The sequence below is a fragment of the Salvelinus namaycush genome, chromosome 4 (genome assembly GCF_016432855.1).
Source record: "Salvelinus namaycush isolate Seneca chromosome 4, SaNama_1.0, whole genome shotgun sequence".
Lineage (NCBI taxonomy): Eukaryota > Metazoa > Chordata > Actinopteri > Salmoniformes > Salmonidae > Salvelinus > Salvelinus namaycush.
In genome coordinates, this window is record NC_052310.1 from 517,050 (window position 1) to 535,315 (window position 18,266).

The 18,266-nt window shown below is 44.4% G+C and overlaps 1 protein-coding gene across 1 annotated transcript in view; it reads left to right on the plus strand.

Moving 5' to 3' along the window:
- LOC120045308 (HEAT repeat-containing protein 5B-like) overlaps positions 1 to 14,621 on the plus strand; it is a 42,522-nt gene extending 27,901 nt beyond the window's left edge. Inside the window, exons 10-12 of the mRNA XM_038990188.1 lie at positions 5,757 to 5,912; positions 6,999 to 7,249; positions 14,469 to 14,621. Of these exons, the coding sequence (XP_038846116.1) occupies positions 5,757 to 5,912; positions 6,999 to 7,249; positions 14,469 to 14,621 (560 nt within the window). The remainder of the gene's footprint in view (positions 1 to 5,756; positions 5,913 to 6,998; positions 7,250 to 14,468) is intronic.
- The last annotated feature ends 3,645 nt before the right edge of the window (positions 14,622 to 18,266 follow it).

Genomic DNA, 18,266 nt, shown 5'->3' on the forward strand with positions numbered 1-18,266 from the left:
CAATCATGACAACTGGAGTTGCCCACCCCTGATCTATACAGTTCAATATATATTAAACCAGGGGAAAACGGGACATTTTATTTGAGGCTGAGTCTGGCTTTAATATATGTACAGTAGATAGGGCAACTTTCCCAGAATTCCCTGGGTTTCCAGATATCCTGGTTGGAGGATTCCGTATTTCCTTCTTATTCCCCCCGTAATTCAAGGAATATTCCAACCAGGATTTCTTGGAAAACCAGGGATTTTGTCGGAAGTTGCTGAAATTGTGCAACTCTCAGTTACCATTGCACACTCCCCATAGTGTATTTAACTATACCCTACTAACCTGTAAAAAATATATCACATGATCTTGTTATAGAGATGAAAAGCAATTAACCAATTAACTCACACGCTCAGCAAAAGCAATTAACCAATTAACTCACACACTCAGCAAAAGCAAGCCTTTTATCTCCCTGGAGAGCTTTTTAACAAAAATATTTTAAAAAATCACACATTTTGTCAAACATGAACGAATTGGTCTTTTTGTGTGTGTGTGACATCATTTGGTGTTTTTGAATTACTCCATCCCATCATCACAATCACTTTTTCTTTTTACAAAATAACTTCTCCCAGATTCTTACTCTGTGATTCCCTCTGAAACCTCCTGTATCAACTGTCTGTATCGACTGTCTGTATCGACTGTCCGTATCGACTGTCCGTATCAACTGTCCGTATCAACTGTCCGTATCAACTGTCTGTATCAACTGTCTGTATACCTTATGGAGAACTGTGTGGGTTCAAGCCATCGTTCTACTCCTCTACCAAACTAACTACACTACCAGTGAAAAGTTTGGACACACCTACTCATTCCAGGGTTTTTCTTTTAGTTTTTACTATTTTTTACATTGTAAACTATGAAATAACACATATGGAATCATGTAGTAACAAAAAAAGTGTTAAACAAATCAAAATATATTTTATATTTGAGATTATTCAAAGTAACCACCCTTTGCCTTGATTACAGCTTCGCACACTCTTGCCATTTTCTCAACTAGCTTCATGAGGCAGTCACCTGGAATGCATTTCAATTAACAGGTGTGCCTTGTTAAAAGTACATTTTTGGGAATTTCTTTGCTTAATGTGTTTGAGTCAATCTGTTGTGTTGTAACAAGGTAAGGGGGTATACAGACGATAGCCCTATTTGGTAAAAGACCAAGTCCATATTATGGCAAGAACAGCTCAGATAAGCAAAGAGAAATGACAGTCCATCATTACTTTAAGACATGAAGGTCAGTCAATGCGGGAAATTTCAAGAACTTTTTAAGTTTCTTCAAATGCGGTCGCTAAAACCATCAAGCGCTATGATGAAACTGGCTCTCATGAGGACCGCCACAGGAAAGGAAGACCCAGAGTTACCTCTACTGCAGAGGATAAGTTCATTAGAGTTACCAGCCTCAGAAATTGCAACCCCAAAAATGCTTCACAGAGTTCAAGTAACAGACACATCTCAACATCATGTGTTCAGAGGAGACTGTGTGAATCAGGCCTTCATAGTCGAATTGCTGCAAAGAAACCCCTACTAAAGGAAACCAATAAGAAAAAGAGACTTGCTTGGGCCAAGAAACACGAGCAATGGACATTAGACAGGTGGAAATCTGTCCTTTTGGTCTGATTCCAAATGTGAGATTTTTGGTTCCAACCGCCGTGTCTTTGTGAGACGCAGAGTAGATGAACAGATCTCTGCGTGTGTGGTTCCCACCGTGAAGCATGGAGGAGGAGGTGTGATGGTGCTTTGTTGAGGACACTGTCTGTGATTTATTTAGAATTCAAGGCACACTTAACCAGCATGGCTACCACAGCATTCTGCAGCGATACGCCATCCCATCTGGTTTGGGCTTAGTGGGACTATCATTTGTTTTTCAACAGGACAATGAACCAACACACCTCCAGGCTGTGTAAGGGCTATTTGACCAAGAAGGAGAGTGATGGAGTGCTGCATCAGATGACCTGGCCTCTACAATCACCTGACCTCAACCCAATTGAGATGGTTTGGGATGAGTTGGAGGAGAGTGAAGGAAAAGCAGCCAACAAGTGCTCAGCATATGTGGGAACTCTTTCAAGACTGTTGTAAAAGCATTCCAGGTGAAGCTGGTTGAGAGTATGCCAAGAGAACAAAGCTGTCATCAAGGCAAAGGGTGGCTACTAAAATATGAAATATATTTTGATTTGACTAACACTTGTTTTGTTTACTACATGATTCCATGTGTTTTTTCTTCAATAGTTGTGATGTCTTCAATATTATTATACAAGGTACAAAATAGTAAAAAATTAAGAAAAACCCTTGAATGAGTAGGAGTGTCCAAACTTTTGACTTGTACTGTAGATCATAGAAAATATCCTTTCTTCCCACTGAGATCTGAGGGTTTTAATTCATCATAGGAACCATCTCAAACGAGACTAAAAGTTAGAGGGGAAAACATATCTATTAAAGCCAATACATTACATAAATCCAGATGTCTTGCCCGATCTTTGGCCAGCAGAGAGACAATGGCAGATGTCCTATTTGATGCAAACTCCCAGCCATATTTGATGAATGTGGGTTCACTAAAGGTCATTGGTGATGATGCACCCTCAGACCTTTGTGCTGTCTGTCTTAATGCTGATATTCAGTACTGTTAATGCATGATAAAAATATAAATATATTACAATATATATTGCCTGTTAGCTAGAGGTTGCCTGTTAGCTAGAGGTTGCCTGTTAGCTAGAGGTTGCCTGTTAGCTAGAGGTTGCCTGTTAGCTAGAGGTTGCCTGTTAGCTAGAGGTTGCCTGTTAGCTAGAGGTTGCCTGTTAGCTAGAGGTTGCCTGTTAGCTAGAGGTTGCCTGTTAGCTAGAGGTTACCTGTTAGCTAGAGGTTACCTGTTAGCTAGAGGTTACCTGTTAGCTAGAGGTTACCTGTTAGCTAGAGGTTGCCTGTTAGCTAGAGGTTGCCTGTTAGCTAGAGGTTGCCTGTTAGCTAGCGGTTAGCTAGAGTTTGCCTGTTAGCTCGAGTTTGCCTGTTAGCTAGAGGTTAGCTCGAGTTTGCCTGTTAGCTAGAGGTTAGCTCGAGTTTGCTTGTTAGCTAGAGGTTGCCTGTTAGCTAGAGGTTACCTGTTAGCTAGAGGTTAGCTAGAGGTTGCCTGTTAGCTAGAGGTTACCTGTTAGCTAGAGGTTAGCTAGAGGTTACCTGTTAGCTATAGGTTAGCTAGAGTTTACCTGTTAGCTAGAGGTTGCCTGTTAGCTAGAGGTTGCCTGTTAGCTAGAGGTTGCCTGTTAGCTAGAGGTTGCCTGTTACCTGTTAGCTAGAGGTTAGCTAGAGGTTACGTGTTAGCTAGAGGTTAGCTAGATGTTACCTGTTAGCTAGAGGTTAGCTGGAGGTTACCGGTTAGCTAGAGGTTAGCTAGAGGTTAGCTAGAGGTTGCCTGTTAGCTAGAGGTTGCCTGTTAGCTAGAGGTTGCCTGTTAGCTAGAGGTTGCCTGTTAGCTAGAGGTTGCCTGTTAGCTAGAGGTTGCCTGTTAGCTAGAGGTTGCCTGTTAGCTAGAGGTTGCCTGGAGGTTACCGGTTAGCTAGAGGTTAGCTAGAGGTTAGCTAGAGGTTGCCTGTTAGCTAGAGGTTGCCTGTTAGCTAGAGGTTGCCTGTTAGCTAGAGGTTGCCTGTTAGCTAGAGGTTGCCTGTTAGCTAGCGGTTAGCTAGAGTTTGCCTGTTAGCTCGAGTTTGCCTGTTAGCTAGAGGTTAGCTCGAGTTTGCCTGTTAGCTAGAGGTTAGCTCGAGTTTGCCTGTTAGCTAGAGGTTGCCTGTTAGCTAGAGGTTACATGTTAGCTAGAGGTTAGCTAGAGGTTGCCTGTTAGCTAGAGGTTACCTGTTAGCTAGAGGTTAGCTAGAGGTTACCTGTTAGCTAGAGGTTAGCTAGAGGTTACCTGTTAGCTATAGGTTAGCTAGAGTTTACCTGTTAGCTAGAGGTTGCCTGTTAGCTAGAGGTTGCCTGTTAGCTAGAGGTTGCCTGTTACCTGTTAGCTAGAGGTTAGCTAGAGGTTACGTGTTAGCTAGAGGTTAGCTAGATGTTACCTGTTAGCTAGAGGTTAGCTGGAGGTTACCGGTTAGCTAGAGGTTAGCTGGAGATTACCGGTTAGCTAGAGGTTAGCTAGAGGTTAGCTAGAGGTTAGCTAGAGGTTGCCTGTTAGCTAGAGGTTGCCTGTTAGCTAGAGGTTGCCTGTTAGCTAGAGGTTGCCTGTTAGCTAGAGGTTGCCTGTTAGCTAGAGGTTGCCTGTTAGCTAGAGGTTAGCTAGAGGTTGCCTGTTAGCTAGAGGTTAGCTGGAGGTTACCGGTTAGCTAGAGGTTAGCTAGAGGTTAGCTAGAGGTTAGCTAGAGGTTGCCGGTTAGCTAGAGGTTGCCGGTTAGCTAGAGGTTGCCTGTTAGCTAGAGGTTGCCTGTTAGCTAGAGGTTGCCTGTTAGCTAGAGGTTGCCTGTTAGCTAGAGGTTGCCTGTTACCTGTTAGCTAGAGGTTACCTGTTGCATGTTAGCTAGAGGTTGCCTGTTAGCTAGAGGTTGCCTGTTAGCTAGAGGTTGCCTGTTAGCTAGAGGTTGCCTGTTAGCTAGAGGTTGCCTGTTAGCTAGAGGTTGCCTGTTAGCTAGAGGTTGCCTGTTACCTGTTAGCTAGAGGTTACCTGTTGCCTGTCAGCTAGAGGTTGTCTGTTAGCTAGAGATTCCTTGAGGTTTATTAAACGATAATACAATGAGTCATCTTGACAATGTGCTCAAAACTACTTTGGCCCCTCTTCCCTCTCTCCCTCTCCTCTCTCCCTCTCCTCTGTCCTCCCTCCTCCTTCCATCTCCTCTCCTCCTTCCCTCTCCTCTCTCCTCCTTCCCTCTCCTCTCTCCTCCTTCCCTCTCCTCTCTCCCTCTCTTCTCCTCTCTTCTCCTCTCTCCCTCTTCTCTCCTCCTTCCCTCTCCTCTCTCCCTCTCCTTTCTTCTCTCCTCCTTCCCCCTCCTCTCTCCTCCTTCCCTCTCCTCTCTCCTCCTTCCCTCTCCTCTCTCCCTCTCTTCTCCTCTCTTCTCCTCTCTCCCTCTTCTCTCCTCCTTCCCTGTCCTCTCTCCCTGTCCTCTCTTCTCTGCCTGTCCTCTCCCTGTCCTCTCTCCTCTCCTCTCTTCTCTCCCTGTCCTCCTTCCCTCTCCTCCTTCCCTCTCCTCTCTCCCTCTCCTCTCTTCTCTCCCTCTCCTCTCTCCTCTCCTCTCTCCCTCTCCTCCTCTTCTCTCCCTCTCCTCCTTCCCTCTCCTCTCTTCTCTCCCTCTCCTCTCTCCCTCTCCTCTCTCCTCCTTCTCTCTCCTCTCTCCTCCTCCTCTCTCCTCCTTCCCTCTCCTCCTTCTCTCTCCTCCTTCCCTCTCCTCCTTCCCTCTCCTCTCTCCTCCTTCTCCTCCTTCCCTCTCCTCCTTCCCTCTCCTCTCTCCTCCTTCTCTCTCCTCCTTCCCTCTCCTCTCTCCTCCTTCTCTCTCCTCCTTCTCTCTCCTCCTTCCCTCTCCTCTCTCCTCCTTCCCTCTCCTCTCTCCCTCTCCTCCTTCCCTCTCCTCTCTCCCTCTCCTCTCCTCTCCCCTCTCCTCTCTCCTCCTTCCCTTCTCCTCTCTCCTCCTTCCCTCTCCTCTCTCCTCCTTCCCTCTCCTCTCTTCTCTCTCCCTCTCCTCCTTCTCTCTCCCTCTCCTCCTCTCTCCCTCTCCTCTCTCCCTCTCCCTCTCCTCTCCCACTCCAGAGGCAGTAGTGAATGATACCAGTGGAGAGAACAAGGCAGGAGCAGCTGATGTGTCTGCCAGTCAACACGTGATGGTCTGTGCCCTCAAAGAGCTGGGCAGCCTGGTGCAGAGTCTTAGTGCCACATCCTCACCGCTCATACAGGAACCCTCTATTGGTAGGACATGACACAGAACACACACCGTGCACGAATGCAGCCACACACACACACACACACACACACACACACACTGGATATACTATTCAAACACACACACACAGTCAATCAATCACACACAATGCATGAATGCAGGCACACACACAGGACCAGCTGAAGAAGTCCTCATACACTTTGATAATGTAATGTGAAGTCCTCATACACTTTGATAATGTAATGTGAAGTCCTCATACACTTTGATAATGTAATGTGAAGTCCTCTCACATTTGATATGTAATGTGAAGTCCTCATACACTTTGATAATGTAATGTGAAGTCCTCATCACTTTGATAATGTAATGTGAAGTCCTCATACACTTTGATAATGTAATGTGAAGTCCTCATACACTTTGATAATGTAATGTGAAGTCCTCACACACTTTGATAATGTAATGTGAAGTCCTCACACACTTTGATAATGTAATGTGAAGTCCTCACACACTTTGATAATGTAATGTGAAGTCCTCATACACTTTGATAATGTAATGTGAAGTCCTCATACACTTTGATAATGTAATGTGAAGTCCTCATACACTTTGATAATGTAATGTGAAGTCCTCATACACTTTGATAATGTAATGTGAAGTCCTCATACACTTTGATAATGTAATGTGAAGTCCTCATACACTTGATAATGTAATGTGAAGTCCTCATACACTTTGATAATGTAATGTGAAGTCCTCATACACTTTGATATGTAATGTGAAGTCCTCATACACTTTGATAATGTAATGTGAAGTCCTCATACACTTTGATAATGTAATGTGAAGTCCTCATACACTTTGATAATGTAATGTGAAGTCCTCATACACTTTGATAATGTAATGTGAAGTCCTCATACACTTTGATAATGTAATGTGAAGTCCTCACAAGTGTACAATTATAGGGCTCCTAACAAGTATACAATTATAGGGCTCCTAACAAGTGTACAGTTGTAGGGCTCCTAACAAGTATATAGTTGTAGGGCTCCTAACAAGTATACAGGTGTAGGGTAGTCATAAGTAACACACTAACCCTGGTCCTTGACCCCTGACCCCTGGCTCCTCAGGTCTCCTGGAGACGGTCTCCTCTGTGCTGCTCCACCCCAGCATGGCGGCCCGTCTGGCGGCGGCCTGGTGTTTACGCTGCGTTGCCGTGGCGCTGCCCTATCAGCTGACTCCCCTGCTGGAGCGCTGTGCGGAGCGGATCAACAACCTGAAGAGTTCTCCAGAGGCCGTCAGCGGCTACAGCTTCGCCATGGCTGCTCTGCTGGGCGGCGTGCACCAATGTCCTCTGGGCGTACCGCATTCCAAGGGAAAGGTATGTACCCGTATCGCCTGGCCCGTTTCCCTCGGTTCAAACCTAGGGCCCTATCCCATCTGTGATGCCGAGAACACGGACCGAATCACGGAATCCAGACATTAAAACTGAATTCAACAATATAATAAAATGTATTGACCTTTAGTAGGGAGGGAATCGACTAAATGCATTGACCTTAGTAGGGAGGGAATCGACTAAATGCATTGACCTTAGTAGGGAGGGAATCGACTAAATGCATTGACCTTAGTAGGGAGGGAATCGACTAAATGCATTGACCTTAGTAGGGAGGGAATCGACTAAATGCATTGACCTTAGTAGGGAGGGAATCGACTAAATGCATTGACCTTAGTAGGGAGGGAATCGACTAAATGCATTGACCTTAGTAGGGAGGGAATCGACTAAATGCATTGACCTTAGTAGGGAGGGAATCGACTAAATGCATTGACCTTAGTAGGGAGGGAATCGACTAAATGTATTGACCTTAGTAGGGAGGGAATCGACCAAATGTATTGACCTTAGTAGGGAGGGAATCGACCAAATGAATTGACCTTAGTAGGGAGGGAATCGACCAAATGTATTGACCTTAGTAGGGAGGGAATCGACCAAATGCATTGACCTTAGTAGGGAGGGAATCGACCAAATGCATTGACCTTAGTAGGGAGGGAATCGACCAAATGCATTGACCTTAGTAGGGAGGGAATCGACCAAATGCATTGACCTTAGTAGGGAGGGAATCGACCAAATGCATTGACCTTAGTAGGGAGGGAATCGACCAAATGCATTGACCTTAGTAGGGAGGGAATCGACCAAATGCATTGACCTTAGTAGGGAGGGAATCGACCAAATGCATTGACCTTAGTAGGGAGGGAATCGACCAAATGCATTGACCTTAGTAGGGAGGGAATCGACCAAATGCATTGACCTTAGTAGGGAGGGAATCGACCAAATGCATTGACCTTAGTAGGGAGGGAATCGACCAAATGCATTGACCTTAGTAGGGAGGGAATCGACCAAATGCATTGACCTTAGTAGGGAGGGAATCGACCAAATGCATTGACCTTAGTAGGGAGGGAATCGACCAAATGCATTGACCTTAGTAGGGAGGGAATCGACCAAATGCATTGACCTTAGTAGGGAGGGAATCGACCAAATGCATTGACCTTAGTAGGGAGGGAATCGACCAAATGCATTGACCTTAGTAGGGAGGGAATCGACCAAATGCATTGACCTTAGTAGGGAGGGAATCGACCAAATGCATTGACCTTAGTAGGGAGGGAATCGACCAAATGCATTGACCTTAGTAGGGAGGGAATCGACCAAATGCATTGACCTTAGTAGGGAGGGAATCGACCAAATGCATTGACCTTAGTAGGGAGGGAATCGACCAAATGCATTGACCTTAGTAGGGAGGGAATCGACCAAATGCATTGACCTTAGTAGGGAGGGAATCGACCAAATGCATTGACCTTAGTAGGGAGGGAATCGACCAAATGCATTGACCTTAGTAGGGAGGGAATCGACCAAATGCATTGACCTTAGTAGGGAGGGAATCGACCAAATGCATTGACCTTAGTAGGGAGGGAATCGACCAAATGCATTGACCTTAGTAGGGAGGGAATCGACCAAATGCATTGACCTTAGTAGGGAGGGAATCGACCAAATGCATTGACCTTAGTAGGGAGGGAATCGACCAAATGCACTGACCTTAGTAGGGAGGGAATCGACTAAATGCACTGACCTTAGTAGGGAGGGAATCGACTAAATGCACTGACCTTAGTAGGGAGGGAATCGACTAAATGCACTGACCTTAGTAGGGAGGGAATCGACTAAATGTATTGACCTTAGTAGGGAGGGAATCGACTAAATGTATTGACCTTAGTAGGGAGGGAATCGACTAAATGTATTGACCTTAGTAGGGAGGGAATCGACTAAATGTATTGACCTTAGTAGGGAGGGAATCGACTAAATGTATTGACCTTAGTAGGGAGGGAATCGACTAAATGTATTGACCTTAGTAGGGAGGGAATCGACTAAATGTATTGACCTTAGTAGGGAGGGAATCGACTAAATGTATTGACCTTAGTAGGGAGGGAATCGACTAAATGTATTGACCTTAGTAGGGAGGGAATCGACTAAATGTATTGACCTTAGTAGGGAGGGAATCGACTAAATGTATTGACCTTAGTAGGGAGGGAATCGACTAAATGTATTGACCTTAGTAGGGAGGGAATCGACTAAATGTATTGACCTTAGTAGGGAGGGAATCGACTAAATGTATTGACCTTAGTAGGGAGGGAATCGACTAAATGTATTGACCTTAGTAGGGAGGGAATCGACTAAATGTATTGACCTTAGTAGGGAGGGAATCGACTAAATGTATTGACCTTAGTAGGGAGGGAATCGACTAAATGTATTGACCTTAGTAGGGAGGGAATCGACTAAATGTATTGACCTTAGTAGGGAGGGAATCGACTAAATGCATTGACCTTAGTATGGAGGGAATCGACTAAATGCATTGACCTTAGTAGGGAGGGAATCGACTAAATGCACTGACCTTAGTAGGGAGGGAATCAACTAAATGCACTGACCTTAGTAGGGAGGGAATCAACTAAATGAATTGCCCTTAGTAGGGAGGGAATCAACTAAATGAATTGCCCTTAGTAGGGAGGGAATCAACTAAATGAATTGCCCTTAGTAGGGAGGGAATCAACTAAATGAATTGCCCTTAGTAGGGAGGGAATCAACTAAATGAATTGCCCTTAGTAGGGAGGGAATCAACTAAATGAATTGCCCTTAGTAGGGAGGGAATCAACTAAATGAATTGCCCTTAGTAGGGAGGTTATCAACTAAATGAATTGACCTTAGTAGGGAGGGAATCAACTAAATGTATTGACCTTACTAGGGAGGGAATCAACTAAATGCATTGACCTTAGTAGGGAGGGAATCAACTAAATGCATTGACCTTAGTAGGGAGGGAATCAACTAAATGTATTGACCTTAGTAGGGAGGGAATCGACTAAATGTATTGACCTTAGTAGGGAGGGAATCGACTAAATGTATTGACCTTAGTAGGGAGGGAATCGACTAAATGTATTGACCTTAGTAGGGAGGGAATCGACTAAATGTATTGACCTTAGTAGGGAGGGAATCGACTAAATGTATTGACCTTAGTAGGGAGGGAATCGACTAAATGTATTGACCTTAGTAGGGAGGGAATCAACTAAATGTATTGACCTTAGTAGGGAGGGAATCGACTAAATGTATTGACCTTAGTAGGGAGGGAATCGACTAAATGTATTGACCTTAGTAGGGAGGGAATCGACTAAATGTATTGACCTTAGTAGGGAGGGAATCGACTAAATGTATTGACCTTAGTAGGGAGGGAATCGACTAAATGTATTGACCTTAGTAGGGAGGGAATCGACTAAATGTATTGACCTTAGTAGGGAGGGAATCGACTAAATGCATTGACCTTAGTAGGGAGGGAATCGACTAAATGCATTGACCTTAGTATGGAGGGAATCGACTAAATGCATTGACCTTAGTAGGGAGGGAATCAACTAAATGCACTGACCTTAGTAGGGAGGGAATCAACTAAATGAATTGCCCTTAGGGAGGGAATCAACTAAATGAATTGCCCTTAGGGAGGGAATCAACTAAATGAATTGCCCTTAGTAGGGAGGGAATCAACTAAATGAATTGCCCTTAGTAGGGAGGGAATCAACTAAATGAATTGCCCTTAGTAGGGAGGGAATCAACTAAATGAATTGCCCTTAGTAGGGAGGGAATCAACTAAATGAATTGCCCTTAGTAGGGAGGTTATCAACTAAATGAATTGACCTTAGTAGGGAGGGAATCAACTAAATGTATTGACCTTACTAGGGAGGGAATCAACTAAATGCATTGACCTTAGTAGGGAGGGAATCAACTAAATGTATTGACCTTAGTAGGGAGGGAATCAACTAAATGTATTGACCTTAGTAGGGAGGGAATCGACTAAATGCATTGACCTTAGTAGGGAGGGAATCAACTAAATGCATTGACCTTAGTAGGGAGGGAATCGACTAAATGTATTGACCTTAGTAGGGAGGGAATCAACTAAATGTATTGACCTTAGTAGGGAGGGAATCAACTAAATGTATTGACCTTAGTAGGGAGGGAATCAACTAAATGTATTGACCTTAGTAGGGAGGGAATCAACTAAATGTATTGACCTTAGTAGGGAGGGAATCAACTAAATGTATTGACCTTAGTAGGGAGGGAATCAACTAAATGTATTGACCTTAGTAGGGAGGGAATCAACTAAATGTATTGACCTTAGTAGGGAGGGAATCAACTAAATGTATTGACCTTAGTAGGGAGGGAATCAACTAAATGTATTGACCTTAGTAGGGAGGGAATCAACTAAATGTATTGACCTTAGTAGGGAGGGAATCAACTAAATGTATTGACCTTAGTAGGGAGGGAATCAACTAAATGTATTGACCTTAGTAGGGAGGGAATCAACTAAATGTATTGACCCTAGTAGGGAGGGAATCAACTAAATGTATTGACCCTAGTAGGGAGGGAATCAACTAAATGTATTGACCCTAGTAGGGAGGGAATCAACTAAATGAATTGACCCTAGTAGGGAGGGAATCAACTAAATGAATTGACCTTAGTAGGGAGGGAATCAACTAAATGAATTGACCTTAGTAGGGAGGGAATCAACTAAATGAATTGACCTTAGTAGGGAGGGAATCAACTAAATGAATTGACCTTAGTAGGGAATCAACTAAATGAATTGACCTTAGTAGGGAATCAACTAAATGTATTGACCTTAGTAGGGAGGGAATCAACTAAATGTATTGACCTTAGTAGGGAGGGAATCAACTAAATGAATTGACCTTAGTAGGGAGGGAATCAACTAAATGAATTGACCTTAGTAGGGAGGGAATCAACTAAATGTATTGACCTTAGTAGGGAATCAACTAAATGTATTGACCTTAGTAGGGAATCAACTAAATGTATTGACCTTAGTAGGGAATCAACTAAATGTATTGACCTTAGTAGGGAATCAACTAAATGTATTGAACTTAGTAGGGAATCAACTAAATGTATTGAACTTAGTAGGGAATCAACTAAATGCATTGACCTTAGTAGGGAATCAACTAAATGCATTGACCTTAGTAGGGAATCAACTAAATGTATTGACCTTAGTAGGGAATCAACTAAATGAATTGACCTTAGTAGGGAATCAACTAAATGTATTGACCTTAGTAGGGAATCAACTAAATGTATTGACCTTAGTAGGGAATCAACTAAATGAATTGACCTTAGTAGGGAATCAACTAAATGTATTGACCTTAGTAGGGAATCAACTAAATGAATTGACCTTAGTAGGGAATCAACTATATATAACAAAAATATAAAAACACAACACGCAACAATTTCAAAGATTTCACAGAGTTACAGTTCATATGAGGAAATCAGTCAATTAAAATAAATTAATTTGGTCCTAATCTATGGATTTCACACGACTGGGAATACAGATGTGTATCTGTTGGTCACAGATACCTTTATAAAGGCAGTGGATCAGAAAACCAGTCAGTATCTGGTCTCACACATTTCCTTCACATAGAGTTAATCAGGATGTTGATTGTGGCCTGTGGAATGTTGTCCCACTCCTCTATAATGGCTGTGCTAAGTAGCTGGATATTGGCGGGAACTGGAACACACTGTCGTACCCGTCGATCCAGAGCATCATAAAAACATTTTTATTTAACTAGGCAAGTCAGTTAAGTTGTGCCCAGTTTATTGTGCCCAGCACAAGGTGCACCTGTGTACTGCTGTTTAATCAGCTTCTTGAAATGCCACACCTGTCAGGTGGATGGATTATCTTGGCAGAGGAGAAATGCTCACTAACAGGGAGAACAACAAATGTGTGCACAACATTTGAGAGAAATAATATTTTTGCTTGTATGGAACATGGCACCAACACTTTACATGTTGTGTTTATATTTTTGTCTAGCATAAATGTATTGAACTTATTAGAAAACTCACCCAAGTTAAATATAATTAAGACATGAACAAAATGCATCAGTGATTAGTATGAAACAGCTCAGGAACGCCCCCGTCGGTCTGTGAGGTGCGTACATCAACACTTAGCGTAGCCGTTAGCGATGCTGCTAATAACGACCTTATTCTGGTGATGGAAATTATGAATTAAAATTAAATGTTAACTAATTAGTAGCCTATGCCTACCTGGCAGAATGATATCGTGATTATTTGCATCAATCAAGTGGCCATTTTGTTCTGCAAACTCTGCAATCACGAGTGCTACAGAACCGTCGCTAAACAGTGTTCTCTCGCTGGTGCTTTAAAGGGTAACTACACCCCGAAAATACTCAAATGTCTTCATTTTTCCTTAAAACGGTCTCCTGGTTTAAGCATCGCTATGGGAAGAACATTTTTTGTATGTAAAAAAAAAGAATTATAATATGGGGAAAAAATATGGAGAAAACAAAAATCAGCCCAAAAATATTTTAGAGGTCCCTAAAATTAATCCACACAAATAATCCGAGATTAAAGTAATTGTATTTTTCTTCATTAATGTCCATTGTTGCAGGGAAACGGAAATTAGTCTTCTGCTTTATCCAAACACACACACACACACCTGAAGTCCACAGACAGACATGCAATCTAAATCTACATTCAGGATGCCATGTTGAGCAGTGCCAAAATGCTTTCACAGAGGTTGTAGAGACTTTCCCTATAAGATTATATTCTGATGTGGCTAAAACAGGCCACTGGTGTCCTGGCCAGTCCTCCAGTGACCTCTAGGAGGAGAGGGGTGAGGACAGACGAAGAGGATTAGGTTGTGAAGAGAGGATAGCTCTTGAGAGAATTAATTTGGCTCAGCATCCCTTCATCCCTCCCCAGTGTCCTCCAGAGTCCAGTCACAGAGATAGTCGGGGACTATGGAGAGAGGAGAAGATAGAAGCAAGAGAGCTGCTCAGAAAATGACTGTCTTTGGCTGTCCATCCCTCCCTCCTCAATCTAACATTAACCTTAGCTGGAATGCTGCTAGGAGTCAACTGGGCCATAAAACGAAACAGGAAGAGTTATTACCAACATTACAGGCCTCACTCCGGCTGGCTGACTGGCTGTCTGACTGGCTAGCTGCTTTATCAGGCCAGAGGATAAGGGTCTCCTAGTCTCAGCCCGCTCCCACCCTCAGCCCGCTCCCAGTCTCAGCCCGCTCCCAGTCTCAGCCCTCTCAGCCCGCTCCCACTCTCAGCCCGCTCCCACTCTCAGCCCGCTCCCACTCTCAGCCCGCTCCCACTCTCAGCCCGCTCCCACTCTCAGCCCGCTCCCAGTCTCAGTGCGCTGACGTTAAATGGTTGCATTAGATGAACGCTTGGGACTGTTATTAAGGTGTGAAGATGGGATAGCGTAGGTAGAATGGTAGGTAGAGTGGTAGGTAGAAGGGTAGGGAGAAGGGTAGGGAGAAGGGTAGATCGAAGGTATGTAGCTTATTCTAAAATGGATTAAATGCCCCTCCTCCTCAATCTACACACAATACCCCATAATGGACATCGGGTTCAAGTCCGAGCTCTGGCTGGGCCACTCAAGGACATTCAAAGCCTTGTCCCGAAGCGTTGTCTTGGCTGTGTGCTTAGGGACGTTGTACTGTTAGAAGGTGAACCTTCGCCCCAGTCTGAGGTCCTGAGCACTCAAACAGGTTTTCATCAAGGATCTCTCAGTACTTTGCTCCGTTCATCTTTCCCTCAATCCTGACTCGTCTCCCAGTCCCTGCAGCTGAAAAACATCCCCCACAGCATGATGCTGCCACCACCATGTTTCTCCATAGGGATGCTGCCACCACCATGCTTCACCGTAGGGATGGTATTGGCCAGGTGATGAGCGATGCGTGGTTTCCTCCAGACGTGACGGTAGCATTAAGGCCAAAGTGTTCAATCTTGGTTTCGTCAAACAAAATTCTGTGGTCTTTCATGGTCATAGTACTTTAGGTGCCTTTTGGCAAATTCCAAGCGGGCTGTCATGTTCCTTTTACTGAGGAGTGGCTTCCGTCTGGCCACTCTACCATAAAAGCCTGATTGGTGGAGTGCTGCAGAGATGGTTGTTCTTCTGGAAGGTTCTCCCATCTCCATAGAGGAACTCTGGAGCTCTGTCAGAGTGTCACCTCCCTGACCAAGGCCCTTCTCCCCCGATTGCTCAGTTTGGCCGGGCGGCCAGCTCTAGGAATAGTCTTGGTGGTTCCAAACTCATTCCATTTAACAATGATGGCGGACACTGTGTTTTTGGGGATCTTCAATGCAGCAGACATTTTTTGGTGCCTCGACACAATCCTGTCTCGGAGCTCTATGGACAATTCCTTGGCTTGGTTTGGTCTCTGACATGCACTGTCAACTGTGGGACCTTAGTAGGTAGAGGGGTAGGTAGCTATATGGTACTAAGTAGTAGAGGGGTAGGTAGCTATATGGGTACTAAGTAGGTAGCTATATGGGTACTAAGTAGGTAGAGGGGTAGGTAGCTATATGGGTACTAAGTAGGTAGAGGGGTAGGTAGCTATATGGGTACTAAGTAGGTAGAGGGGTAGGTAGCTATATGGTACTAAGTAGTAGAGGGGTAGGTACCTATATGGGTACTAAGTAGTAGAGGGGTAGGTAGCTATATGGGTACTAAGTAGGTAGAGGGGTAGGTAGCTATATGGTACTAAGTAGGTAGAGGGGTAGGTACCTATATGGGTACTAAGTAGTAAAGGGGTAGGTACCTATATGGGTACTAAGTAGTAGAGGGGTAGATAGCTATATGGGTACTAAGTAGGTAGAGGGGTAGGTAGCTATATGGTACTAAGTAGTAGAGGGGTAGGTACCTATATGGGTACTAAGTAGTAGAGGGGTAGATAGCTATATGGGTACTAAGTAGTAGAGGGGTAGATAGCTGTATGGGTACTAAGTAGGTAGAGGGGTAGGTAGCTATATGGTACTAAGTAGGTAGAGACAATGTGTACCTCTGATTCGCACAACACCTGATATAAGAAAATAGACACGATCCCAGCTAGGTTGAGTAACGTTAGTTTCTATCAGACACGATCCCAGCTAGGTTGAGTAACATTAGTTTCTATCAGATAGGATCCCAGCTAGGTTGAGTAACATTAGTTTCTATCAGACAGGATCCCAGCTAGGTTGGGTAGTGTGTTGTACATTCCAGACATGTTTTCCTCTCATCTAGTTCTGCGTCATCACAGAGGCGTCAAACACAATGAACCCATTTAGGGCCGACACAGAGACACAGACAACTGTGTTAAAAAACACCAAGGCCCAGCACCTCTCTCTCACTGGACAGTCAGATACAGGCTGAGATCACTCCATCCACTCACTCCTACAACTACGCATGTAGAATTACACACAGATTCAAAACACACACACACACACACACAGGACTTACATCGGTCTCAACTTTCTTATGCTAGTGTTGTTGACTTGTCCCCCTGTAGCGGTGAAACACAAAGACTGAAGCCTAATATTTACCATGCAAATAACCCTCTCACTGGGAATAGTGAACACGGGGTTAGCTGTTATCTAGCCCGTCTCTGTGAATAGTGAACACAGGGTTAGCTGTTATCTAGCCCGTCTCTGTGAATAGTGAACACAGGGTTAGTTGTTATCTAGCCTGTCTCTGTGAATAGTGAACACAGGGTTAGCTGTTATCTAGCCCGTCTCTGTGAATAGTGAACACAGGGTTAGCTGTTATCTAGCCTGTCTCTGTGAATAGTGAACACAGGGTTAGCTGTTATCTAGCCCGTCTCTGTGAATAGTGAACACAGGGTTAGCTGTTACCTAGCCCGTCTCTGTGAATAGTGAACACAGGGTTAGCTGTTATCTAGCCTGTCTCTGAATAGTGAACACGGGGTTAGCTGTTATCTAGCCCGTCTCTGTGAATAGTGAACACAGGGTTAGCTGTTATCTAGCCTGTCTCTGTGAATAGTGAACACAGGGTTAGCTGTTATCTAGCCTGTCTCTGTGAATAGTGAACACGGGGTTAGCTGTTATCTAGCCTGTCTCTGTGAATAGTGAACACAGGGTTAGCTGTTATCTAGCCTGTCTCTGAATAGTGAACACGGGGTTAGCTGTTATCTAGCCTGTCTCTGTGAATAGTGAACACAGGGTTAGCTGTTATCTAGCCTGTCTCTGTGAATAGTGAACACGGGGTTAGCTGTTATCTAGCCTGTCTCTGTCAGTTACACCACAACCCATAGAACACCACAGATGCCTCACCTGATAACTAGCCACGTACATTCCACACATTCCAATCCTATCAGTAAACAGACAAGAGCAGAAGCAGAAGAGGAGATGTAGTCCTTTAACCAGGACAGTACAGACTGGCTAGAACAGCAACATCAGAGATAACAGGAAACACCAAGCCCTGACAAGAGGTTGTTGGCTTTCTGTCAGATTAGGAAGAACCACTGATTCCTCGAGTGTATTTATTTTAGACTTTGTGTCGTAGCCAACACAGCAGAAAGACATGCAGAATGAGGACGAACTGTGATTAGGACAGAGCTCTCCCCGGCACTGATTGATGAGGTAGAGTACAGTTACACTGACTGGTGTGGACCAGAACCACGGAGGCACTGATCCAGTCAGGCTGGTTCAACATCAACCCTGTAGTGGATCTGACCCAGTAGAACTTCCCCTGTAGGTTTCTCTTCCGCTCTTCCTAAGGGCCCCGACCATGTGCTGCAACTCGGCGTCCCTCTGACCTCGTCAGCCATATGTCTGTTCAATCCCCAGTCTGAGGGAAGGGGGGGGGGGGGGGGGGGGGGGTCTTTCTGCCAGGAGAACTCGTACCGGTCAGCAGTCCTCATTTGACATGAGGAGAAGGTCAACGGTATCTTAAAGCGTCTGCATGCTTCCTATCCCGAACAGTTAGTGTCATCGTAATATTATGCACTTGGTGACGTTTTTGGTCTTTGGCTGTCGGTGAACACTGAACACCCCCCCCCCCCCCC